This window comes from Hemiscyllium ocellatum, chromosome 19, assembly GCF_020745735.1.
Source record: "Hemiscyllium ocellatum isolate sHemOce1 chromosome 19, sHemOce1.pat.X.cur, whole genome shotgun sequence".
NCBI lineage: Eukaryota > Metazoa > Chordata > Chondrichthyes > Orectolobiformes > Hemiscylliidae > Hemiscyllium > Hemiscyllium ocellatum.
In genome coordinates, this window is record NC_083419.1 from 40,816,901 (window position 1) to 40,843,864 (window position 26,964).

Below are 26,964 nucleotides of genomic sequence, written 5' to 3' on the forward strand. Positions count from 1 at the left end.
CAATATGGCGTGATGAGATAACACAACTAATAAAGCAAGTTTCTCTGTTAAGTGTTATTATGACAGGATTGGGACAATAAAATTTGGGACATGACATTAAAGTATCTAATTAATAGTTAGTAGAGTCAGCTTGAGACAGGAGACTAATAGCTAAATATCTATCATGACAGGTTAGACTGGAATGGAAAGATCACTGTAGCACAATTAGCAATAAATATCTAATGGTGACATTAAAATAACATTAAGTAGAATGTACAACTAAAGAGATAATAGGAACTAACATCACTGGGTTACTGTGTAGCTAGAGTGAGGTACTTTGATTAATATAGTTGGACATGCTGATAAGCTAATAGAAACATGATAAAAAAAATATAAAAATCCACAGACCCTGAGGTTAATGGGCATTCGAGAATCTGCTTTTTCAGTGTCACGGTTTTTTGTTTGCAAATAAAAGACCTATTTCTTGAAGAATTCTCTGCGTCTCCTGGTGGTTCTCTATATTTTCTCCAACAACAATACCTGATACAACAAGCAACAGAGGAGAAAGTGAGAGCTGCAGATACTGACGTTGCTGATGAAGACCTTACGCTCGAAACGTGGGCTCTCCTGCTCCTCGGATGTTACCTGACCGGCTGTGCTTTTCCAGCACCACACTTTTTGACAACAAGCAACAGAGCTTTGAAACTGGGGGGGGGGGGGGCAGTGATACTTAAAGAAGAACAATCAAATCTGTATTTCTCCTTCTGGAAGGTTTCCTGCTATCTTGATCTTTTTCTTATTCTTTGTGCTATGTGTATAAAAACACTTCTAAAGTCGCATACCTGAGATTGGTATTCACAGTCCGGAGAAATCCTATTTTGAGTTAAAAAAAACACTTGCTTTTATGTAGCGCCCTTCACAACCTTCGCCAATGAAGTATTTTTGTAATGTAGCCACCTTTCTAACACAGCCAATATGCGTATAGCAAGCCTCTTACCAGCTGCAATAAGCCACTTTATTCCTATTCTCTGAGTATTCGTCTGCTCTGCAGAACGTCATTAACATCCGACTGTGGTCATGTGTTAGAGTTTCTATTATCTGTGTTTTAGCCGGAAATGTTTCGGTTGTACTCCGAACACGGACTATGTTCTTGGTTAAGAAATGAAAAGGTTTATGGTACCACAGAAACACATCACGGCTTCGGTCTATCTTTTTAAAGGATGAAAGAAATTTCAAAACTCTCTCGCTATCTTTTATGGTGATTGCAACACTAGTTCCATTTAATTAATCATGCCATTTCGTTCTGGAGAAGGATTTACGTCGCTGAAGTTTCACTTTCATTTCCCAGGTTTCCAACTCACATATTGAGAAGGATTTTGTCACAGTCATTCAGCGAGAAAACGACGGGCAGAAATGTCACTGTCAACACTCCAAGTGAAAATCGTCAAGATCCTGTGTTCCAATGATGGATCACTGCTTTATGAGCAGCTCCGCAGAATTGTCTCCAAAAGTGATGCGGTATCTGACGTACATCTGACCATGGCATTGAAAAGCTGCCAGCGTTTTACCATTGTCCAAGGAACTGGGGGAGAAATATCAGAGGCTGAGCTAACGTCGGACAGTCGAATCATAGCCACTAGCGTTGTCCGGCTCTGTAAGGACTACCCAAACAAGAAATGTCAAGACTGTGGCCAACTTCACCTGTGCAGATTTTTTATTCTGGGTCACTGCAAATACTCAGGAGAAAGGTAATGTATAGGCTAGATCGTTAAAGACTAAACAGTTACTAAGTCAATGTGAGACACTGTTAGTAACTGAGATAATGGAAAGCTAGTGGCAAAGACAAACTTTAAACAATATTTATGGAAGAATATCTTACTTTGTCATACTGTATTACCTTTGTAAAAAAAATTGTTAACTTTCTGTTGTGGTTCTGTTCGCCGAGCTGGAAGTTTTTGCTGCAAACGTTTCGTTCCCTGGCTAGGGAACATCATCAGTGCTATTGGAGCCTCCTGTGAAGCGCTGCTTTGATGTTTCTTCCGGTATTTATAGTGGTTTGTTCTTGCCGCTTCCGGGTGTCAGTTTCAGCTGTAGTAGTTTGTATGTGGGGTCCAGGTCGATGTGTCTGTTGATGGATGTTCTTGCCGTTTCCAGGTGTCAGTTTCAGCTGTAGTGGTTTGTATATTGGGTCCAGGTCCATGTGTCTGTTAATGGAGTTAGTGGATGAATGCCATGCCTCTAGGAATTCCCTGGCTGTTCTCTGTCTGGCTTGTCCTATGATGGTAGTGTTTTCCCAGTCAAATTCATGTTCCTGGTTGTCTGAGTGTATGGCTACTAGGGATAGCTGGTCGTGTCGTTTTGTGGCTAGCTGATGTTCATGGATGCGGATTGTTAGCTGTCTTCCTGTTTGTCCTATATAGTGTTTTGTGCAGTCCTTGCATGGTATTTTATAAACTACATTAGTTTGGCTCGTGCTGGCTATTGGGTCCTTTGTTCTAGTGAGTTGTTGTCTGAGTGTGGAAGTTGGCTTGTGTGCTGTTATGAGTCCTAAGGGTCGCAGTAGTCTGGCTGTCAGTTCTGAGACGCTCCTGACATATGGTAGTGTGGCTAGTCCTTTTGGTTGTGGCATGTCCTCGTTCCATGGTCTATCTCTTAGGCATCTGGTGATAAAGTTGCGTGGGTATCCGTTTTTGGCGAATACCTTGTATAGGTGTTCCTCTTCCTCTTTTCACAGTTCTGGTGTACTACAGTGTGTTGTGGCTCTTTTGAATAGTGTCCTGATGCAGCTTCGTTTGTGTGTGTTGGGGTGGTTACTTTCATAGTTTAGGACTTGGTCTGTGTGTGTTGGTTTCCTGTGTACCCTTGTGGTGAATTCTCCGTTGGGTGTTCTCTCTACTAACACGTCTAGGAATGGGAGTTTTCTATCCTTTTCCTCTTCTCTCTTGAATCGTATTCCTGTGAGTGTGGCGTTGATGATTCGGTGTGTTTTTTCTATTTCTGTGTTTTTGATGATTACAAAGGTGTCATCTACGTATCTGATCCAGAGTTTGGGTTGGATTTGTGGTAGGGCTGTATGTTCTAACCTTTGCATAACTGCCTCTGCTATGAGTCCCGAGATTGGTGATCCCATGGGTGTGCCATTGATTTGTTCGTATATCTGATTGTTGAATGTAAAGTGTGTGGTGAGGCACAGGTCTAGTAGTTTAAGTATGCCGTCCTTGTTGATAGGTTCGGCCTCCTGTGTTCTGTTATGTATGTCCAGTAGGTTGGCTATTGTTTCTCTGGCTAGGGTTTTGTCAATTGATGTGAACAGTGCCGTCACGTCGAATGATACCATGGTTTCTTCTTTGTCTATGTGTGTATTCCTGAAGATGTCCAAGAATTCCTGTGTTGATTGTATGGAGTGTTTGGATCCGCTGACTAGGTGTTTCAGTTTTTGTTGTAGTTCTTTGGCCAGTTTGTATGCTGGTGTCCCTGGTAGTGATACTATGGGTCTGAGTGGGATGTCTGGTTTGTGTACTTTGGGTAGTCCGTAGAATCTGGGGGTGTTATTGCTTTCAGGTTTCATTCTTTGCTGGTCCGCTTTGGTTATCTGTCCGTTTTTTATCCTGCCACAATGTGTCAAGTACAGACCTCCAGTAAATAATCCACAAGCCAGGGAAACAGCCAAGAAGAACGGATTCAGGATGGTCCAGGTAATGATCACAGACGCTCACAACCGACTGCACAAATACAAGCAAGAAATTGCGCGCCAAAAGTCGTTAATTTTAAAAACCACTAATCAGGAATGGACCCGGACCATAGAACAGGCTATCACTATAGGACAGAACAGGACAACACTTCGCAAAAAAACGGCACTAAAAGAAAAAATGGACAAACTACCCCACAAACAGGAGGACACTACAACACACACCTGGGTTAAAAACCTCTCCCACAGACAGCTCACAGACATGGAAAGAACTATACTGGCCAAGGGACTCAAATACAACTACAGGGGTGCCAACACAGCAGACTTCCTAGCAGCACTAGAATGCACACTCAGGAACAATGGACTGACAGAAGAGACACAACAAACAGTGAGACAAACGGTCGTACCTATGATGATAAGAAAACGACATACACATAACTTCAACACCAAGGAGAGGGAAGCACTGAAAGCACTGAAAAATGACAAGAACATAATCATACTACCGGCAGATAAAGGCAGAATGACGGTCATCTTAGATAAATCAGACTACATCAATAAAGCACAACAACTACTCGCAGACACCAACACCTACCAAATGAAGGATTCCGACCCCACACCACAACTCACCAATAGAATAATCAACACACTAAAGAATCTATAAAAAAACGGACAGATAACCAAAGCGGACCAGCAAAGAATGAAACCTGAAAGCAACAACACCCCCAGATTCTACGGACTACCCAAAGTACACAAACCAGACATCCCACTCAGACCCATAGTATCACTACCAGGGACACCAGCATACAAACTGGCCAAAGAACTACAACAAAAACTGAAACACCTAGTCAGCGGATCCAAACACTCCACACAATCAACACAGGAATTCTTGGACATCATCAGGAATACACACATAGACAAAGAAGAAACCATGGTATCATTCGACGTGACGGCACTGTTCACATTAATTGACAAAACCCTAGCCAGAGAAACAATAGCCAACCTACTGGACATACATAACAGAACACAGGAGGCCGAACCTATCAACTAGGACGGCATACTTAAACTACTAGACCTGTGCCTCACCACACACTTTACGTTCAACAATCAGATATACGAACAAATCAACGGAACACCCATGGGATCACCAATCTCGGGACTCATAGCAGAGGCAGTTATGCAAAGGTTAGAACATACAGCCCTACCACAAATCCAACCCAAACTCTGGATCAGATACGTAGATGACACCATTGTAATCATCAAAAACACAGAAATAGAAAAAACACACCGAATCATCAACGCCACACTCACAGGAATACGATTCACGAAAGAAGAGGAAAAGGATAGAAAACTCCCATTCCTAGACGTGTTAGTAGAGAGAACACCCAACGGAGAATTCACCACAAGGGAAACCAACACACACAGACCAAGTCCTAAACTATGAAAGTAACCACCCCAACACACACAAACGAAGCTGCATCAGGACACTATTCAAAAGAGCCACAACACACTGCAGTACACCAGAACTGCGAAAAGAGGAAGAGGAACACCTATACAAGGTATTCACCAAAAACGGATACCCACGCAACTTTATCACCAGATGCCTAAGAGATAGACCACGGAACGAGGACATGCCACAACCAAAAGGACTAGCCACACTACCATATGTCAGGAGCGTCTCAGAACTGACAGCCAGACTACTGCGACCCTTAGGACTCATAACAGCACACAAGCCAACTTCCACACTCAGACAACAACTCACTAGAACAAAGGACCCAATAGCCAGCACGAGCCAAACTAATGTAGTTTATAAAATACCATGCAAGGACTGCACAAAACACTATATAGGACAAACAGGAAGACAGCTAACAATCCGCATCCATGAACATCAGCTAGCCACAAAACGACACGACCAGCTATCCCTAGTAGCCATACACTCAGACAACCAGGAACATGAATTTGACTGGGAAAACACTACCATCATAGGACAAGCCAGACAGAGAACAGCCAGGGAATTCCTAGAGGCATGGCATTCATCCACTAACTCCATTAACAGACACATCGACCTGGACCCCACATACAAACTACTACAGCTGAAACTGACACCCGGAAGCGGCAAGAACAAACCACTATAAATACCAGAAGAAACATCAAAGCAGCGCTTCACAGGAGGCTCCAATAGCACTGATGATGTTCCCTAGCCAGGGAACGAAACGTTTGCAGCAAAAACTTCCAGCTCGGCGAACAGAACCACAACAACGGACATCCGAGCTACAAATCTTCAACCAGACTTTTGTTAACTTTCTGTTGGTGTTTCTGAAATAAAGTCTAAGGTTGTACTCAGTAGTAAAAATGCATTGGGATGGTGGGGAAAAGCATCTTCAGAGAAAGAGTATAGCCTCTTCCGTATTTGCAGAAACCTCCACATAAAGTAGTTCTGGTGCTGCTTTGATTAGATTAGATTACTTACAGTGTGGAAACAGGCCCTTCGGCCCAACAAGTCCACACCGACCCGCCGAAGCGCAACCCACCCATACCCCTACATATACCCCTTACCTAACACTACGGGCAATTTAGCATGGCCAATTCACCTGACCTGCACATCTTTGGACTGTGGGAGGAAACCGGAGCACCCGGAGGAAACCCACACAGACACGGGAACGTGCAAACTCCACACAGTCAGTCGCCTGAGGATCTCTCCACTAGAAGCATTCAGTGAGGATGTCTAGGGAATGGGCTGTAACAAGGATTGGAGGCATCCTATTATGTTTTCGCATGCGTCATTCAGATCATACAATTTCTGTTAATGTTCTCAGCAGTTTATTATCTTCGTGCGTTTGGTCCAATAGCTGCTTTCAAGAAGTTCTAAAACAAGGGAAAGCACCGTTGAGCAGGCAAAAAGGGAAAGCAAAGGTGGTATTTTGATTTCACTGGAAGTAATAGTAACTGACTGACGATGCACCAAAATCTAATGTCAGAATTGGTGGTATTCAGGTTGTACTATCTCACAGTAGTACAATAATTTACTGAGAGTCTAAATGTAATATATTTACATGATGAACATTTCTGCCACTAGTACTAAAACAAATTGAAGATAAGTCTGAGTGGCATTGTGGACAACAAAATAGACAAGCCATGGGATGTTTTTCGCTGTCGATCGTTAACGAATTAGGCAAGGTATTTGCAGAAATACTAGTCTTAATTTTCAGAAGCTCTCCAGATGTAACAGTTGTGCCATTTGAATTGGAAAAGAGCATTTTTAAACATTTAATTCATAATAAATGGACAATGGTAGCAACACAAGAATTTCATGCCCATTTATAATGTTAATCTATTATTAAAGGGGGAAACCAGGAAACTGCAGACTTCTCAGTTTAATGTCAGTTGTGTGGAATGCACTAGAATTTATCATCTAAAATGTAGTTGCAGTGTAGTTGATCTATGAGAGTTAGAATGGATTTATGAAGGGTGGGTCATGCTTGACTAATTGAGCTTTTTTTAAGGAAGTTGCAACTGTTGTGGCAGCTGAATGTCTACATATTAGGGAATAGTAAAAAATGAGGTCTGCAGATGCTGGAGATCACAGCTGCAAATGTGTTGCTGGTCAAAGCACAGCAGGCCAGGCAGCATCTCAGGAATAGAGAATTCGACGTTTCGAGCATAAGCCCTTCATCAGGAAGGAATAGTTTACATGGTATTCCAAAAGAAAATTAGTTTCTAAAGCTTTGGCTTTCATATGAATTAAGTTTACAATGGTCACCATGGTAACTAATGACTGCTTATGCACAATGATAGCCAATGATAATAATAATTAGACATATACATGAGAGATAATAAAAGCAATTATCAGAACATTTAGCACTCTAATGTTTGAAAGAAACAGCTGACCTAGCTCATTTGACTGGAGGCATGAAGACATTGTTATGATCTCAGTTGATGTTCATCTTGGACAAGTCAGTACTCAGAGTGAAACTTATAGATTTTTACAATTGAATTGGGTGATTATTCTCTAAAATGTAGCCACATGAGGCTGTAAATTTTCTTTAACTATGAAACAGAAGTTTATTGTGTGTAAGAAGATAAAACAAACCAAGCTATCTTAATATATGAACACATTTCAAAGGCTCTTAAAGCACACAGCAAAAACAAGTCTCATCAATTCCTGCAAACCATCACTTCACAGACTTTCAGCTCCAGAGAAATCAGTTTTCTATATCAAATCTTAAGATTTGACTGAACTGTTTTTCTCCAGTACTGACATATCAACTGTGAAGTCTTCTTAAATGAATACTCACAACACCAAAAGTTTTAACTTTATCCATTTAATGCCCAAACATCAGGTCAGGTATACCAATTTATTATAGTTGCATTTGAAATATCACAAATGGTTAAACATCTGGGTGATGAAGGATGAACTGGCTCCCCTTCTGTATTCTCCCACCTCTTGGTTGATTTAAAAATAGTTCCTTTCTCACTTACACCTTTCTCTCAGATCCAAATGAACTTGAAAGACAGTCCTTTTGTTGTCCCAGTTCATGTTGTCTCACTCAGTAGCTAGCTGACCTCTGGCACTCTGAGTGGGAGGATACCTTTACCTGCAGCATTGAGTAACTGAAGTACAGCTTTTGATAGTAATCACCACAGTATGCTAATGCTGAAACCCAGGCTAATACACTGAAGTAACTTAGTCTGCAAGACCCATGTGGACACACCATTATAGTTCAAACTGGCTTTTTTTTCACCATTGCATTTGTGTATTCTTCAGAGGAATAACACAAAATCTGTCTGCAGTTTGGGATATAGTCCCCAGGCTGTTGTGCCTTTTTTTTTACCTTTGTAGTTACAAGAGATCATGGTCTGATCTGCTTTGATTTGATTCTTCCTGCTTTGAAGAGTTGTCATTTGATGTTCCATTTTCAACTTTATGAGTGAAATTCTGTGGGTCTCTCTCTCTCTCTCTCTCTCTCTCTCTCTTTCTCTCTCACTCTACAATTGCTATGTAATTTATTTCCGTAGCCATTTTTGGCTGTAATAGTCCCTTTTAACACACACACTTTGAAGATAAAATTTAAAATGTGCATAATACTTCAGGGTTCTGACCAATGGTCATGACACAGTTTTTTAATCATCAGCACATTTCTATCGAAATACATCTGGTTTAGAAGTTCCCCAAACTAAACTTTTGCCTCAAAGTAACTGAGCCTTCACTTGAGTTACGCACCTTTCTGAGAGAATCTATATTTGTTTCTGACCCCAGTCTGTTCTCCTCCAAAATTCCTAAAAACTTTAAATCTCTAGGTTTTTCTAAACTATAACCAAACTTTGCTTATTATAAATCCAAAACTAATTCCTTTCAATGTTTACATTCCCTGCTGCAATCCTCAAAGTACCAACAATCTTCCCTTAATGCTGCAGGGATTTTGCTGTCACCTGCTCACTGACGTATACTGAATTAGATCATTGTTCTGGAAATAACTCACTAATTTGTTTCTTTTTAAATTTTACAAAAATAATTAAGACCTGTATGCACTAACTTGAAATCTGAACTCTAAAAATGATAAGAGATAGCCCGCAACTGTTACTACAACTCCTTTTGAATAGAAGAGATCACTCCTCACACTATCATCGCCAAAGCCTCCAGATGAATCATTTTTTGAGGCTGCACTCCGCAGTGTTTTTTTCATGATTGTTTCCGAGGTCAAAATATCACTTAAAACAAGTATAATCAGTTTCTAGCTGCCTGCATTGAAAGTGGAATGTTGCAGGGAACAGCTCTGGGACACACGCACCCAACAGCTTCACCACCCTGTGGCCAACCACTTTAACTCTCCCTCCCAATGAGCCAAGGGCATGCAAGTTCTGGGTCTCCTTCACTGCCTAATACAAGTTAGCTGACGTCTGGACGAAAAATGCCTCATCTTCCACTTTGGGACTCTTCAACCACATGGCATCACCGTCAGCTTCACTAGTTTCCAAATCTCCCCTCCCCTCACCTCATCCCAGATCCAACCCTCCAACTTGACACCACCCTCTTGACCTGTCTCAACTGTCCGATTTCCTTTCCACCTATCCATTTCACTGTCCCCTCTGACCTATCACCATCACCCTCCACCTGCAAGCACCTATCGCCTTCCCAGCTACCTTCCCCTGCCCCATCCCACCATCCTATTTATCTCTTAGACCCCTACCCCTCACATTCCTGATGAAGGGCGTATGCCCAAAATATTGACTGTCCTACTTCTTGGATGCTGCCTGACCAGCGTCACATGTTTTGACACAGAATATGGTAACTGAGTGTTGTGATAAAGGGAATGTTGTTTGCCTTCCCCTCCACAGTTCTGCAATACAGGCAACATGTTCAATAGAAGTACAGCTTCATATTTCTGAAGGAAGCTGATCAGCATGTGGGGCTCTTTTGCCATGTTAAAAAGAAGGGTTTGGGTTATCATCTGCCTATAATTACCATTCCTTGGAACATTTGGCCCAATGTTACACTATACATGAAATATTTGAAACTTTCTTATTAAGATATTGGAAATAAAAATTCAATACTTTTTCCCTAAATCATGTTTTATTGACTCAAAGCTCAGCAAACGGTCAATTAATTTTATTTTATTAATCCTTTTCTCTCAGTTAGAACAGCTGTAATTACTTTATGGGGTTTTCTTCTGGCTCACTTCAGAACATTTTCAGACTAAACATAGCAGCCTCAGCTTCCAGCAGATTTGTGTTTCTAGTATTTTTTCTAACCTATTTAAGACTTTTGCCAGCCCTGATGGTTTTGGAGACTGCTGTACTAACAGCATTTAACTTTTTGGTCTGACTGAACTTGTGAACACTGGGACCTACTAGGTAGTTCTGCCTTTCAGTGATACAGCACTCCTGTTGCTATGCAACCAAAATTATTTTGCTATGCCTTGTTTCTAATGCACTGAACTATTCACCTCAAGCTCTGTTCCAAGATTTTAAACCCCCTTTCAAAATGCACGTGTCAACAAACATCCAATCAAGTTGTAAAAAGTGAGGTCTGCAGATGCTGGAGATCAGAGCTGAAAATGTGTTGCTGGTTAAAGCACAGCAGGTTAGGCAGCATCCAAGGAACAGGAAATTCGACGTTTCGGGCCAGAGCCTGATGAAGGGCTCTGGCCCGAAACGTCGAATTTCCTGTTCCTTGGATGCTGCCTAACCTGCTGTGCTTTAACCAGCAACACATTTTCAGTTCAGATCCAATCAAGTTGACATCACTCATAGAATTTAAAAAAGAGACTAGGACTATGCCTTCCCTTTTTATTACACACAATATAGAAATACAATTCAATCATAAAACTATACATCATTTACCCAATTTAACACCGAGGTTTCCAAATACAATAATATGCCATGAAGTTTCATTAGACTTGATCGGTTATTGCTGAGTAAGTCTTACTTAATGCAGTCATTCCTTTGCTTTGCCCATGACTGAAGGTAGACTAGTTGCGCAGTAGTTGTCCAGTTTGGATTTGTCCAGCTTTTGGTGACAGAGCAATTACTGGGGCAATTATCCATTTTACCAGATAGATGCCAGTGTTTAGCATTTTTGGAATAGTTTGGCTAACGTTCTGGCCAATTCTGGGACACACATTTTAAGAACTATAACTAGGTGGTTGTTGAAAGTCTTTGTTGCATTCAGCACAGTCAATCATTCTTTGAAATCCATTTGAATGAATTGAAATGGCCAAAAACCTGTTTTCCAGGTGCTGTGAACCTCAGGAGGAGGTTGAGATAAAACATCCATTTGGCACTTTTGGCTGAAGGTGACTCAGATACTTCATTTTAGTCTTGTTGTCATGCATTACATTTTGCCAAAATTGAGAGAATCAAAGTTCATGGATCATTTCATTGTTTAATTTATACCACCATTTGTTCAGGACAAGGGAGGACCATGCAATTTTGATCACATCAGTTCTGATGAGCAATCTGAGATATTAACTCTGTTTCCTTATCTCCAGATGATGTCCAGTTTTCTGAGCTTTTTCTGCATTTCTAACATGCGCAGTGGTTTTCTTCTGATCTGATTCTTTGCGCGGTCTCTTATTTCTGGCTGTAGCATGCTGGCTTGGCTGTTTTGCATGCATTTTTACTACAGGGTTTGAGACTGTGATTCACAGTCACCTCACATCACATTGTTCAGTTCACTCCAGCTGCAGAAAGCATCAGAATATCCAGTCCAGAGCAATCAGACATCGAACTGGAATTAGAGCAGAAAGTGTTGGGTGGAGCACATAATTGAAAATCACAGAACAAGATCAGAATGGACTTGACTTCAACGTAATGCCAGACTGTCTTTAAGTACGATATAAAGCTGTGCTGAATAATATAGTTTCTAATAATCAAAGCAGTCAATTCTCTGAGCATGAATCATTCATTGAATCATTTGCAACTGTGCAAAAATGTTTTGCCAAGAATGACAGCTAGTGAGGCACAGACAATATAAATAGCTTCACAGAACTGAAGTTGACATTGGAGCACTCTTCCAGTGACATCTCCATTGAGCTTCTTAGTTTCACGAGTGACTGTAAGACATTTTCAATCCCACATGATTGAGACCCAGCCCTTCAGAATCCATGATATGGTTCTGTCTATTTTTTGTCATTTTTGGAAAATTGGACAGTACTCTAATGTGGGGCGTCACATCATTGTATTGCTGCTTTATTCAGTTTGGTAGAACATGCTGAGCAAGTGACCAGCAATAGAGGCCTGTGGCAGGAATCAACAGGTATAAGGGAGTTGCAATGTCACTACATCCAGCCAGCTCATGTGACTGTAATTGATGATGTTAGAAAATGGGAATAGGCAGTTTTAGTAATGGTGTAGATTTGTGAGATTGGTCATCATATTTTATATTCTCCACATTTTGAGACAGGCTGCTTGGTACAATGGTGAAAAAAACCTGCAGGAAATCCACAAGGGATAATCTACATGAACTAAATAAGAAGAGGGTAAACACACATTGTTTTAGTTTCAGAAGAATTCATACTGGTAGGAAACGTGAAGTTTAGTCTCTTGCTAAGGGAATGCTGTGAAAATACATTATAAGCCTTTTCTCTGAAATAGTTATCATTTATTCCTTTCAGTGATGCTTGCAAATACTCCCATGACATCCATAGTTTACACAACTGGAAAATCATTCGCTTTAACCAGCTTCAGGATCTGGACATGAAAGAACTGCGTTTCCTCTTGCTTCAAAATGACCCATCTTTGCTGCCTGAGGTGTGTATTCTAAACTTGTTGCAACACTTCCTGTCCTTTGTCAATGGAGCAATTCAGTAGATGGTAAAACAAGATCCCTACATTTGCTGCATATATTCATACAAAAAAAAGTTTGAATGCAAACTTTGATAGAAATTTTAATTATTTTCTGCCTGCCTATTATTAGAGAAAACGGTGCCGGAGGTGGGGAGAATATATAAAACTGGCATTCAAATCAAACAATGCAGTGAAAGTGATCAGATTTATAATTTTGGAAGGCTATGAGATGAAGTATTGTTGAATTTTCCAGTTCCTGAATTGCTGTGAGCACTGTTCATTGGTCTCACCACTGACAACAAAATAGTTAAAAGTTCAAGGTGTAGGGGATAAGATACTAGCATGAATACATATATTGCTGGCAAACGGAAAACAGAGTGCATGTGGAGGGTCTTTGATCAGTGGGATTTGAAGAATGGCAACCCATTGGTGCCTGTGATGGGACTCCACCTTTTACAATTTGTGTCAATAACTTAACGATAGGAAACAAACATGGCAATTAAATTCACAGATAGCACCAAGATAGGTGAGTGAATGGCAGAAGTCAGACAGATGAAGTATTATTTGGCAAGAAGCAGAAAAAAACATGAATAGAGAATAATTGCAGAATTCCGATGTGCAAAGCAATTTAGGTATTTTGATGCATGATTCATGAAAAATTAATTTGCAGATGCAACATGTAATAAAAAAAAGCCAGTGAGATATAATTAGTTATTTTTTATTGAAATTCTTTATTATGTGTCTCATTCAACATCAAAGTAAGGATGTTATAATTCAGTTATAAACAGATTTGATGAGACCATATGCTGAAGGTTGTGTGCAGTTTTGGTCTCTTATTTAAGGAAGAATGTAAATGCATTGGATTCAGTTCAGAGAACATTTACTAGATTTATACTTTGAATAATTAGGTAGTCCTATGAGGATTGGTTGTACAGGCTGGACTTGTTCACATTTGAATTTCACAGAGTAAGGTGTACCTTGATTGAAGTGGTCTTGAGAAGTTGGAAGTGGAAAGGATATTTCCTGTTGTGGATGAGTCCAAAACTAGAGTTCACTGCTTCATAATGCACCCTTTCAGCCAGAATTGAAATTTTGTTTCTTGAAGAGTGCTGAGCAACTTTGAAGCATTTTGCATCAGGTAGTGGTGGAAGCAAAGTCGTTAAGTATTTTTAAGGTAGAAGTAGATGGATTCAGTTCGGCAAGGGAATCGATGGTTATTGAGGGGAGATTAGAATGTAGGATTAGAAACACAAACAGATCAGTATGTTCTTATTGAATGACAGAGAAGGCTTTAAGTGGCCAAATGGTTTTCTTGTGGTCTTAATTCATATGTTTGTAGGTTCATGAGACTTGGGATCAAACATGATTTGAATTCTAAGAAATCACTCACCAGCCAAAATCATGACTCTCTGGAAGGGAACATGGATCAGAACCAGAGCAGTAACATTAAGACCTTGATTCCCACAAAATAGTCGAATATTGGATGATTTCCCCTAGAACGGCAAGAACAGACAGGACTTAATCATGATTTGATGCATAGAGCACCACCACCTTCAGGTTCCCCTCCAAGCTTCACACCATTCCACATGGGAAGAATAAAGCCCTTCCTTTCCTCTTCCTGGAACAAATCTGAAACTCCCTTCCTTACATGACTTGCATGTATCTACCCCAAATAAGCTGCAGCGGTTCAGGAAGCCAGATCACCATCAATTTTGCAAGGGCAATTAGAATGAGTGGTAAATATTGGCATCCACATCTTATGTATGAATAAAAAGGGTCCACTCCTTATTGGAGATTGCACAGATCAGGAAAACAACTGGAATCCTTGCGGAAGGGTATCAGAGCTGCCATGCAATCAGTTGAGGAGCTTGAATCATGACTTCATTTGCCCAGTGGCCTGCCCAGCCAATGTTCTATTGAACAGATGACATTGACTGTGTTGCCATTTCCATAGATGGATGAGTGATCTCCCTAATACAGCAGGGAATGACAGTGTCAGATATTGCATATATTGCCTGCTCCAATGTGGAGAGGGCCTATTATCAAAATATCATGACCAGGCAATGCTGACTTCACTTGGCTCTGAGGTTTGACAGCTGCCACTCAGATATAAGGAGGCAGACTTCAGTGAAACAGATATAATAGATCTTTACTAAGTTTGAATTTGATGAATTAAGATCCTCAGTGGATATGTCCTATTGTAGGCTGTTCTTCCTCTCTTCTTTGAATTGTATGTCTTCCTCTATTCTGCTTATTCTCCACCTCATGTGCAAGAGACATGCCAAATACTGCAGACATAACTGGGAGCAAGAGGTCAAAACAGAATCTTTGAAGTGAAAACTCTGGCCTTAACAAGTGTTACGTACACTCTGGAGAATGCAGAAATTTTAACTAGCAGTGAGTAGGACCATACACTGCTACCTCAGCAGTCAGTAGAAATCTAAAAGTGGTATTTAAATGGTTGTGTTGGGGAAGTAGGTTTCCTCCTGCTGGTGAACCACAGTGTGAAGTTAAGAGAGGTTATTAGTTGAAATATTAAAGCTAAAGATGGCATCACAAAACTCAAAGCAACATTAGACATTGGCTAATTTTGTGTTTTGCTTTGATCAACGTGTAATGGCATCCAGTGCAACTTGCCCAATGAGTGTGTGTATGCAGTGTGGGCAACACTGTAGACCTAAAACAAAAGTCAGTTGCTGAATGTTAAAAATATCAGCACTGTGCAACAATCATTTGCGCAAGGAATAAAACTAGGACCCTCTGTTGTTTGTCCGGGTTAGTAACAAACAAAATACTTCACAGTGGGATAGAGTTTCTAAGAGCTTTATCCTGTATCACATTTATGCTATGCAATTGATATTGCATGGTGTAAGTAGCCTATAATGTAAAGATTTTCACTTCACTGCAATAATTTTCCTCAGTTGAGTGGTACAAAAGAAGTCCTCAGAAGACATATTATTTTCCTTTGTTTCAGTTTACTTTGAACATTGAATTTGAAATCACTCCTTTTCTAGGTCTGCCTGCATTACAACAGAGGAAATGGGGAATCTCCATTTGGAGGCTGTTCACATAAACGTACCTGTAATAAGCTCCACATTTGCTCATACTTCATTACCAGAAATTGTAAGTATGGGGCTGAGTGTCGCCGTTCCCACAGTGTCCGTGACAACAGTGCCCTTCTCAAGAAATTTAGTCTGGATGAAACTGTTATGAGAAACCTGCTACTGATATATCAGAACAGGAGCCACATTAAAGAAGCACTCAGTCCAGCTGGTGAGACTACAATCCTAATTTTTTTTCTAATCTTTTGAAATTTATATTGGCTCTATATACATTCACAACAGGGCTCCAAACACAGATGATGCCAAATTCAAACTGATTTATCTAATTTCAGACAGGGTGGCATTGAACATGCTCTAACTGGCTCTGAATTCTCTGCTGCTGATTGTGAAAATGTGGGAAGTGTTTGGCAGCATGATTGAACTAGAATATAGTCTTCCCTACAGTTGAACTGCCTGGTAAATGTAGGATAGATAGACTTTAGGTAATCCTGCATTATAGTATTATGACCCGTAACAAAGGCTGAGTGTATTAGGTATTACACATGGGAAGTAATAACAATGCAACGCAAGTACACACAGATTAGAAATAACAAGTGAGTTAAAAAAAAAGTAACAGCTAAAATATAAAAATACAGATCGGACTCTGAGTCATTTGTAAAGAGTAGAGCATAAAATATTGTGGTTGATACAGAGAATGCTACCAGTAACATTGATGTTGTTAGTTAAATGATCCATTTCAAGATTCTTGGACTTGAATGAAATTCCGTTATCCTGGTTCCTTTTCACAGTGGCTAGCTGGTAGCAATCAGAGTGAGTGAATATAGTTTATTTTACTTTAGCGATGGCGCAGGGATGCTTAATGGCTATTTTCAAAGCTATGATTCTCATAGCACACTAATCCATGCACTTGGATGTCCGGTCACTAAGGCACAGATCGGGGTTGAAACTCACTTTTAACCCCACTTTTTGTTTATCCCTGAGAGGGTAAGACACAAACATGGAGGAGATGGAGTTCAGCTGAGAATGGTTTGGCAAGTCCACCTCTCATCGCTCCCTGTTTCGTCTTTCTGTTTGAGAGTTTCCCTGACTCTGTACAGTGTGACATTTCATGGGTCCATACAGGACTCTGCTAGACACTCAGTGAATTTATATGCACACTCACTTTTGAGTTCTGCAGTTCTTTTAAAACCTCATGTTTGAATTAAAAGTTTGTTATGTACATAGATGATCTAGGATTAAGATCTTTGGTCATAATAGGTACAAAATATTGTATTAGAAAATCCAAAGAGTAATCTGCATAAGTTTAAAGGTAGGATGTATGGATCCTAATTCTTCTATTGCTAAAATTTTCTAGCCCTCAGGTCTGGATCTGTTTCAGACTAATCAGTCAAAATTGATTGCTGCAAATGGTTAAAAACTCCTATCTCATTTTATAGTGCAATCACCAAGATAGTAGAAGGTGAAATGACTGGCACAGACAGAGCCCGGAAGTGGGGGAAGGTGCTGCTATCCAAGTCATTCGAAGTACTGTCCATGAGTCAGTGGCTTGCAAATGGCAGGTTGCTAGTAACACAGGAGACTGTGCCTATTCAGGCATTTGGTCTTGAACATTTGCTTCTTGGTCCACAAATCCTACTGCAGACTCTGACCTGCAGCATTAAGGTTACTGTTTTCATCAAGTTTTATGATTCTAGGTCCTTTCAAAAATCAGTTTCAACCTGAGTGGTATCACTCAGTTGACAGCTCATCACCCTTCTCAGTCAGATCAGAGATGTCCTATTCTAACACATTTAGCTGAGACCAATGGACAGTGCAGGCACAACAGACATTGGTCTTTGCCATCTTTGGTGGACTTTTTTTCAGGTCCTTGGTGTCATTGATAACACCAACAGCATCAACAGACCAGCCATCTTGAATTGTGAAGGAAAAAAGCTTGCACTCACTGGTGGCCTGTGAGCATGAGAAGCACATCCTGTACACCTGATCCTGTGCTTGGTGTTATGATTGTTTCATCTGTAAGAGTTCCACGCGCTGCATGTCTTCAAGCAACATCAGACTCTGTTGGTCAATACTGGAAGATAAGGATTATATTAGGGCACGGTTGGGCCATTCAATGTGCTCAGTTCTTGCGCTACAGAGTTGCTGTGTACACAGCCAGACAGCTGACACTGGTGTTCCATTTGCCACTTTCCTACATATCAGGTCATCAAATTTCTTGTGGTACCAAACTAATTTCCTTCTGGTGGCATTGCGATTGCTTACAGTGGCCCCTCTCCCTTGACCATCACCCTAACCCCACTACTTCCAGTCTTTTGGTACGTATTTGCAGGAAGGCAGGTTAAAGAGAGGTTGTTGTTGCTCCTGCCTGGAAAAGCACAACAGGTCAGGCAGCATCCGAGGAGCAGGAAAATCGACGTTTTGGACAAAAGCCCTTCATCTATTCAGATGCTGCCTGACCTGCTGTGCTTTTCCAGCACCACTCTAATCTAGACCCCAATCTTTTACCTTTACAGGCAGGCCCTGTCATACATCACAAGTCATCATGCGATAAAGATTATTCAACAATAACGTTGGTTCTCAACTAGCAAGTAAGGCTATGTATGTACAGGGGCTGGGAATCACAGCCAAATCTGATACTGCATAATCAGAGCAGAACCAAGGGACTACTACATCACACCCTGTCTTATCAGTGAGAGTGACTCACAGCTGTTTGACGTACATTTGCTGTAAGAAACATTTACATCATAAGACAACATGGGCTAAGTGAATGGCAGGTCCAGTTATGGCTGTGACTTGCCTTTCTCGTCTTTAGACCTCTCTCAGCAGCACTGCTCAGACATGGGATACAATCCCTTAGTGTGCTTCAGAACAGAAATTGATGTGACAGCCATCTTCCCGACACCAAATGCAAATTCATCCCCGATGCCAATCTGCTGCTACTTTTTTAAAAAATAACCTATCTTTCTAAAGAGATGTTATTACACACTTCTGGAGCAAGGTGGGTCTTGAAGTCATACCTCCCAGTCCAGGGGTAGGGACACTACTACTATGTCATAAGAGTACGACATCAAGATCAGAACTCAGGGATATGAGAGAACTGATCATTCAGAAAGATAGCAGAAGAGAAAGGCTGAGGAAAAGAAAAGTGAAAGAGGAGTTCACATACAGGGTAAAGAATGACAAACTTTAACTTCCTTTGTATTTAAGAACAAGTTAATCTAGATCCCAGATTTGTGTAAATAGTTTAGTCATGCACAAGCCATTGTATATAGCAAATTCCTTTCCATTGTGCTAGTGTCCTGCTGAATCATAATGAACAAATTATTTCATGCAATTCCTATTCCCGAACCATTGATTTACATTTTGTGCTGAGAGATCAGCTATAAACTACATGGTCACTAAATGCATTATTAAAATTAGTGCAGGAAATCTCCCACCGAATTTAATCTATTATACTGTACATGCAATTATGAGCTCTACAGACCAGGAAGATTCTAAATTCAAACCTCTGTCTCTTGGCTGCAGCTTTGTTGATGCCAGGACTCAATCAGATTTTGAACATTATTATTAATAGATTATCTTGTCACTGCATTGTGTCTTGGTTATTATTGTCACTAAAGCTGTGAACTAGGTCTGTTTAAGAAAGATTACCTCAGTTAACACCAAATTTTGGAAGATTTATTCCTTGGTTCAGTTGCACATGTAATACAGTTAGGTCATTTAGCTACTCCTGCCTGTTCCGGCAGGTTTAGACTGAAACAATATTATCAAAGAAGATCCTCAAGATATCACGAAACATTCCTCATATTGACTCAGACTGGATTCTAAACTTTAAAGATGAAGGAGAATTTGTTATTTACTGTACATTAAACTTTCCATTAACCTTGGTTCTGTTTCCATGAGAAAATATTTGACAAGTCTTCTGTTGTTTTTTTATTTAACGAATTGTTTCCTTGCCGTTGGTTTCCCTCCCTTCCCTATGTGCCATTCCTTGCTCTTTGTCACCTTATTTATCTAATAATTACTGGTATGAGTTTTACTGTTGTTGTGATCTAAGTGATTAGTTAATTCAACAGAAAGTAGGCATTCTAGCTGGCACTCTTGAGAATGTGTGAGCTATCTTATTTCTAACACCTCAAACTAACATTGCATCATCTTCTGATTTTAATTCACTTCATGTGATATCAAGAAATAGCTGAACACCCTGGATATTTCAAATACAGGGATAACATTCTGGCAATAGTATTGGAAACCTGTGTTCCAAATTAGTCATGCTGGTATTGCAGTTCACCTATGACTCAGACACCTACCCAGTAATGTGGAATACTGCTCACGTATGTCCTGTCCACAAATAACAGCACAAACCCAACCGAGTCAATTATTGTTCTAAAAAGTGCTGGAGGGTACTGTCACAAGTTCTGTCAAGCAGCACTTGCTCAGCAATAATCAGCTCATTGACACCCAGTTTGTGTACCAGTGGGGTCAGTCAGGCGCTTATTTCACCTCAGCCTTGGATTAAGCATGAAGGAGCTCAGTTTCAGAAGAAGGGGGTAAGAGTGATTAGGCAGAATTTGACAGAGTGTGGTAGCAAGGAGTGCTGGCAAAACTGGAGTGAAGTGGAATTGGATTAAAACTCTTCACTGGTTAGAGTTATATTTGACACAAAGGAAGATGGTCGTAGTTGTTGGAGTTCAATCATCTTAGTCACAAGGCAACACTGCAGGTGTTCAGAGTAGTATCCAAGGCCAAACAATCTTCAGCTGAATATTGCTTAAAGACAAGACATTTTCTCAATTAATACCACCGGGCAAAAAAACTTTAGCCTCGTTATCAATGACCTTCCCTTGATGAGAAGGTCAGATGTGGTAAAGTTCATTGATGATTGCACAATGTTCAGTACCATTCACAACTTCTCTGATACTACAACAGCTTGTGTCCAAGTGCAGCAAAACTTGGACAATATCCATCTCTAGGCTGGTAACTTTTGCACCACATCAGGACTAGAAAATGACCATCCCCAACAAGAGAAAATCACCCATGATGTTCAATGGCATTGCCATTACTGAATCTCCACGATCAATATAAACACACCTGTACATATATACATACAATAGCTTTGGAGCAGGTCAGAGCTAGGAATTCCACAGTGAGTAAATCGCCCCCTGTTTCCCCAAAGCCTGTCCATCATCTATAAAGCACAAGTCAGGATTATGACGAAACATGTTGCACTTGCTTGGGTGAGTGCAGTTCCATCTACACGAAAAAAACCTGGACACTGTTCAGGACGGAAAACCCACTTGATTGGCACCACATCCACAACATTTACCTCCTCCATCACTGTTACCTTTAGAAGGACAATAAATGCTGGACTAGCCAATGACAATCGCATTCCATTAACAAATATAAAAGTCAGTCAAGTAACCCAATGTTTATCTACACGGTTTCAGATCAGTTCAATAAATAATTCTTCAAATGGATACCTCAATTTATAATCTTTTGCTGTGTTTTTGCAGGATTGAAAGCTGTGCCTACAGCTTCTCCAACAAAGTCCCAGCAAAATTCTGACGCTGAGGAACTCTGTCTCTACTACATCAGAAAAAACTGCAGGTTCAAAGGTATCTGTAAAGTTTCAAATATTTTGTCAAAGATGATGACTTTCTGTTACATACTTTTACTGATGCGTTGTTCCATTATATGAGGTATTAAATACGCATTTATTTTTACCCAATTTGCTTTGCGCACATACTGCATTTACCTTACATTTCCTTCACTGATAGTATCTTCACCTAACCAGAGGCTTCCACAACATAAATTTCATTATAAGAGTAGTTTCCTTCTCAATTCTAGAGCCAGCAGGACACCTACGTCAAGTAGCTGTTCCTTCTGAAGGTAGTGTAACTCCTCTGATTCAGTCTTAGATGATGTGTAGCATTTAATTCATTCCATTTATCCGTACTACTCACTAGGAAAGGTCAATAAAAAACAAATCAACGGAAATGTTCAAAAACATATGGAAGTGTGGTTATTAGTAAATGTACTGGCGATGTAAAACCCTGTAACTGAATGAGATAGTTTCTACTGATCTGACAGCCTCAATCTCTTATGTAAAACTAGTTCAAACAGCTCTCCAACCTGAACACAGCCTAAAACAATACAGTTAAAATAAAGCAAATTGAAGTAAAGGTTAGGAGGAAGGATTACTGGACTTGAAATATTAACTCTGATTTCTCTCCACAGATGAAGCCAGACCTGCTGAGGTTTTCCAGCAATTTTTGTTTTTGTTTCTAATTTCAAATTGAAGACTGATGTCTCAATTAAGGAGGAAATGGCAGAACATCAGCAGCCCCCAATGAAAGCTATGCATGTATTGACCTTGGTATGTGTGGTGATTTGTTATCATCTACCAAGGACCACAAACACCTCTCTTTATTTGAGAGACAAAGTGATTATATAGCTTAAGGAACACTACTCCGCATCAAGAATGGGTCAGTATAAGGAGACAGAACTCCATAAACTACCAATTAGGACAGGAACCGAAACCATGCTTTGCAAAACTCTGCACTATGTGCTAACCAACTGAGTTAATCAATCTCAACTTGGTAAATGTGTTGTGTACAAAAGGTAATTATCAGTTGAGTTTGGCTGTTAAGATGCCTCATGGGGTGAGGTAACCAAATATGGTGCAGGTACAAACTCACTATTATAAAAGCCATAGTTAGATTTGTGTTTTGCAAATGTAATATCTGACTTACCCATAATAGCAAACGTCATCACCTCCAAAAATACAGCTTGAACTTTGATAAGTAAATACAAGATTACTAAATGCTATTCATCCCTGCCTTTGTTATTGACAGGCTTGACTATTTAAATGTACTGATAGAGTCATAGAAGTCTACAGCACAGAGAAAGGTCCTTTGACACATAAAGACTGTGCCCATCAGAAACAAACATCAATTTTAATTCTATTTGCCTGCACTTGGCCTATAGCTTTGAATGCATTGGTATTACATGTGCATATATACATACTTCTTAAATGTTGAGGGATTCTGTCTCTGCCACCCTTATAGAGCACTGAATTCCATATTCTCATCACCTTCTGAATGAAAAAAAATCCTCACATCCCTTCTAAACCTCCTGCTCCTTAATTTAATTCTATGCTCCTGGTTATTGATCCCTCTGTGCAGGAGAAAGGTTTCTTCCTATCTACCTTGTCTATGCTATTCATAATCTTATACATCTCTGTCATGTCTCCCCATCGGTCTACTCATGCTCCAAGGGAAACAGACCCAGTCTATCCAATCTCTCCCCATAACTAAAACTCTTCAGCCCAGGCATCATCAACCTTCTGCCTTGCAGAAACTTGAGGTCATCTGAAACACAGCTGCCTCTGTCCCAACCTACACCAATCCCAACTGCCCCTCACTGCTCTTCTTGCTGATTTTCACTAAATCCTGGTTAGCCAATGGCTCAATTTTAAAGTTCTCTCCTTTATTTTCAAAGCCTTCCATATACTGACACTCCATATCTCAGTGATCTCTTCCAGTTGTACATTCCTCCTTGAAATTTTGATGTTCCTCACATGTGGGCCACTTACATGTCTCCAACATTGAAGGCCATACCTTCAGCTTTAGCAGTCGGGGTTCCTAAACTCCAAACTTCTCCTCCTCTTCAACTTGCTTTCATCCTTTAAAACTCTCCTTAAAACCTACCTCTTTGACAAAACATTTTGGGTCTCTGGCTGAATATCTTCTTCTGTGCCACAATATCATAAGTTGTTTAATAATGCTTATGTCAAAAGTATTGGGACATTTTATTGCATGAAAGGAACTTTAAAAATACAAAAGTATTTTGCTGTTATTCAGTTCATTGTGTTTGCTTTGAAAACTTAAAAGTAGAAACTGACTCAATGATATGGGAATTTTGCAGAATCAACTCAATCTAAAGGTTAATAACCACATTTATATTTTTACAGACAAGTGTATTCGGGTTCACTTCAACCTTCCCTATCGGTGGCAAATATGCAAGGGAACATGGCAGGATTTGCCAAACATGGAGGAGATTGAAATGGAATTCTGTGACCCAAAGAATATCACCAGGTATCTTTCTGATGTATTAAGTCCAAAATTAGAACAAATCATATCTGAGTGCTGATGTACTTAAAAATACAATTATCAAAATCACTGAATTCCAGATTTGCATTTATTCCGTATCCCATGAACAACTTTAATTTCAAATCCAACCTTCAAAAAAATCTAAGATAATTCCAAATTCTTAACTCAATTTACTTGAAAGTTTTATGAACAGGCTTGAGGGGCTAAATTGCTTACTCCTGATCACATGCACTCCTCAATCTATGGAAGCTAGTTGCATGGAACTCCGAAGAAAAAAAAACACAGAAAGCTTATCTATAAGGTTTAGCTAATGGATTTTATCCTTTCTGAAATAGATGGCCAACTGGTAATGCTTGGAATATCCCTGAGCAAGTTGAAAATTTATCTGGATGTTTAACTGGATATTTTATTTATTCACATTGTTTCTCTGGACTATGAGAGAACAAATGGAATTAATTAAAATCATCCTTTCCAAATGAACAATTAACTGACAGTGAGATCTTATGACTTATCACATCACATTTTATAATAACTCTCTGTTGTCTATTAGCTAGTCAGTCCTCTATCCATGCTACTATACTACCTTCAATACTCTTACCTTATTAAATAGCCTTATGTGCAGTACCTCAATCTTTCCACTTCTACAGAAGGATGTTTAATCTTCAGATGGTCTGATGTCTCAAGTTCTTTTATCATTCTAGTAAATTTTTTTGTGTCTTCTCTTGTGTCTCTGTATCCTTTTGTAATGATTTGGAGATGCCGGTGTTGGACTAGGGTGTACAAAGTTAAAAATCACACAACACCAGGTTTGTAATGATATGGAGACCTCCTGATGCTCAATGTTCTTTAAATGGAACCTAATTAAGGCTTACAAAATTTACCCAACAATCTCAAAAGTAGTTAAAGGCAATCAGACAAAAGTGAGGTTTAGTGACGATAGCATGAAAGGAATAGATCCTGCAGGGATTATAAACAACTTTAGTTTGAGAGATTTTTTTTGGTTTTTCAGGAATCATTATATGCCGGTTTAAGAGCTTGGTCAAAGCATATATAAGTGTAGGATGAAACAAAGTTGCTATGTTTTGGTATCAACTCATGATTCATTCTACAAAGACTTAGCCAATATCATAAAGAGAACAAGTACTGATGTGCAACTTTGATGTACAGAAAGTCATTTGCGTCATTACAATGTTGGTAAATTGAACTCTCGATACTCCTCTTCCATCATCTGATTTTAATATCAGAGACCTTCATGGGTTAAGATGATTTTTAAAAAAGACAACTACCAATCTAAAATAGATGGTGCAGTTACCTGACCACAGATTGAGGCAAATTCAGGGAACTCATAATGAAGACACTCAACTGGATAAACTGAAATCACGACCCAAAAACATGGAACCCAGGGAACTAAATCAGCATCAAGAGATTAGCATCTCTTGTTTAATTTGCACTTACATGATATTGGGAGAGTATTCAGTTTGGAAAGATATTGGAGCTTGACTTAGGAGTATACAAATGAACACTATTCATGGAATTATTTTGCAGAATATTTCAACATATTCTGAAATTTTGGTTTTGGTTTAATTCAACTCATAAAATAATGTTTAGAATGCAAAGTACGGAGAATAAAAGATTGGCCAGCCCAACTCTTTTCAAGCTCAGTTACAATTGATCCTGTCATTGACTCCATCCATAAATTGAATCTCCTTGCAGTGCTATAGAAATACTCCCAAAACTCTAAAAGTTAATCTAAGAAATCTTCCGAAAACATGATCATCTCAATGTTCAAACCTCCAGTCTACTGTCCTCTGCAAAGATCATTTTTCTTGCATCAGGAACACGGCAACTATAAACATGGAATATGAGATATCTATATTTTTCCCTACAAGCCAGCAGTCTTGTCACAAAATTAAATATCTAGCTACAGCCTGTTGCATGGGTTCATTACATACATTCTAATCACTAGTCTCTTTGGAGAATTGGACTTAAATCTTGCACATCATTCCTGTGTTAACTTGGTGCTTGTATATGTATATATATTAATGCCCTGAATTATGTCTCCCTTCAAGTACTCTTTCCTAAATTATTTTAACAGCTCAGGACCTACTCCCATCAACTTTGAATCAATGATGTGTGGGTCTCACCAGGTGAGACGTCTCTGTACCGCATCTTCAGTTACTAAACCCCCACACTGCATCCTTACAACTGAATGGCTGTGGTACATGAATGATATGTTTGGAAAATGGACTGAATATGATTGTCAAGTAAGTTCTATGATTTTTTTTAGTTCTTAATCTTGGGCAGTAATGCTGTGTAACAGATCAACAGCTTTAATTGGTGAAAATCATAATTTTGAGGCAGATTTTCAATATACTACCCAGTCAGAATATTGCCTTTCCTTAAGAGTAAACACCTTCAGATGAGTAGAAGATAAACAAACTGGGTGTGTGTGTGTGTGTCTGTGTGTGTGGGCGGGGGGGGGGGGGGAATGGAGGGCAGAGGCGGTGGGGGGAGCATTGTGGAGAGAGACAGACAGAGAGAACAAGAGAAGGAAAACAAATATTTCTTAAAATATTTTCAAGAGTGCAGGAGTTCTTTCCACTGTCTGGACTAATATTTACTCCTCAATCCATGTCACAAAAACAGATTATCTGGTCATTATCACATTGTTCTTTGCTGGGGTCTGCTGTGTGTAAATTAGGTAGTGAACTTCCTATACTGCCATGTATTGACTACATTTCAAAAATGCTTCATTGGTTGTAAAGCATGTTGAGACATCCAGCAGTCATGAAAATTACTACATTAGTATAAATTTTTCGTCTTTGACATGTCCGATGTGATT

The 26,964-nt window shown here is 39.7% G+C and overlaps 1 protein-coding gene across 1 annotated transcript in view; it reads left to right on the forward strand.

Moving 5' to 3' along the window:
* Positions 1-1,124: 1,124 nt before the first annotated feature.
* Positions 1,125-26,964, forward strand: part of LOC132824715 (protein mono-ADP-ribosyltransferase PARP12-like) — a 60,942-nt gene continuing 35,102 nt past the window's right edge. The window contains exons 1-6 of the mRNA XM_060839387.1: positions 1,125-1,727; positions 12,778-12,913; positions 15,964-16,222; positions 21,525-21,626; positions 23,984-24,107; positions 26,218-26,386. Coding sequence (XP_060695370.1) covers positions 1,393-1,727; positions 12,778-12,913; positions 15,964-16,222; positions 21,525-21,626; positions 23,984-24,107; positions 26,218-26,386 — 1,125 coding nt within the window. The 5' untranslated portion in view covers positions 1,125-1,392. The remainder of the gene's footprint in view (positions 1,728-12,777; positions 12,914-15,963; positions 16,223-21,524; positions 21,627-23,983; positions 24,108-26,217; positions 26,387-26,964) is intronic.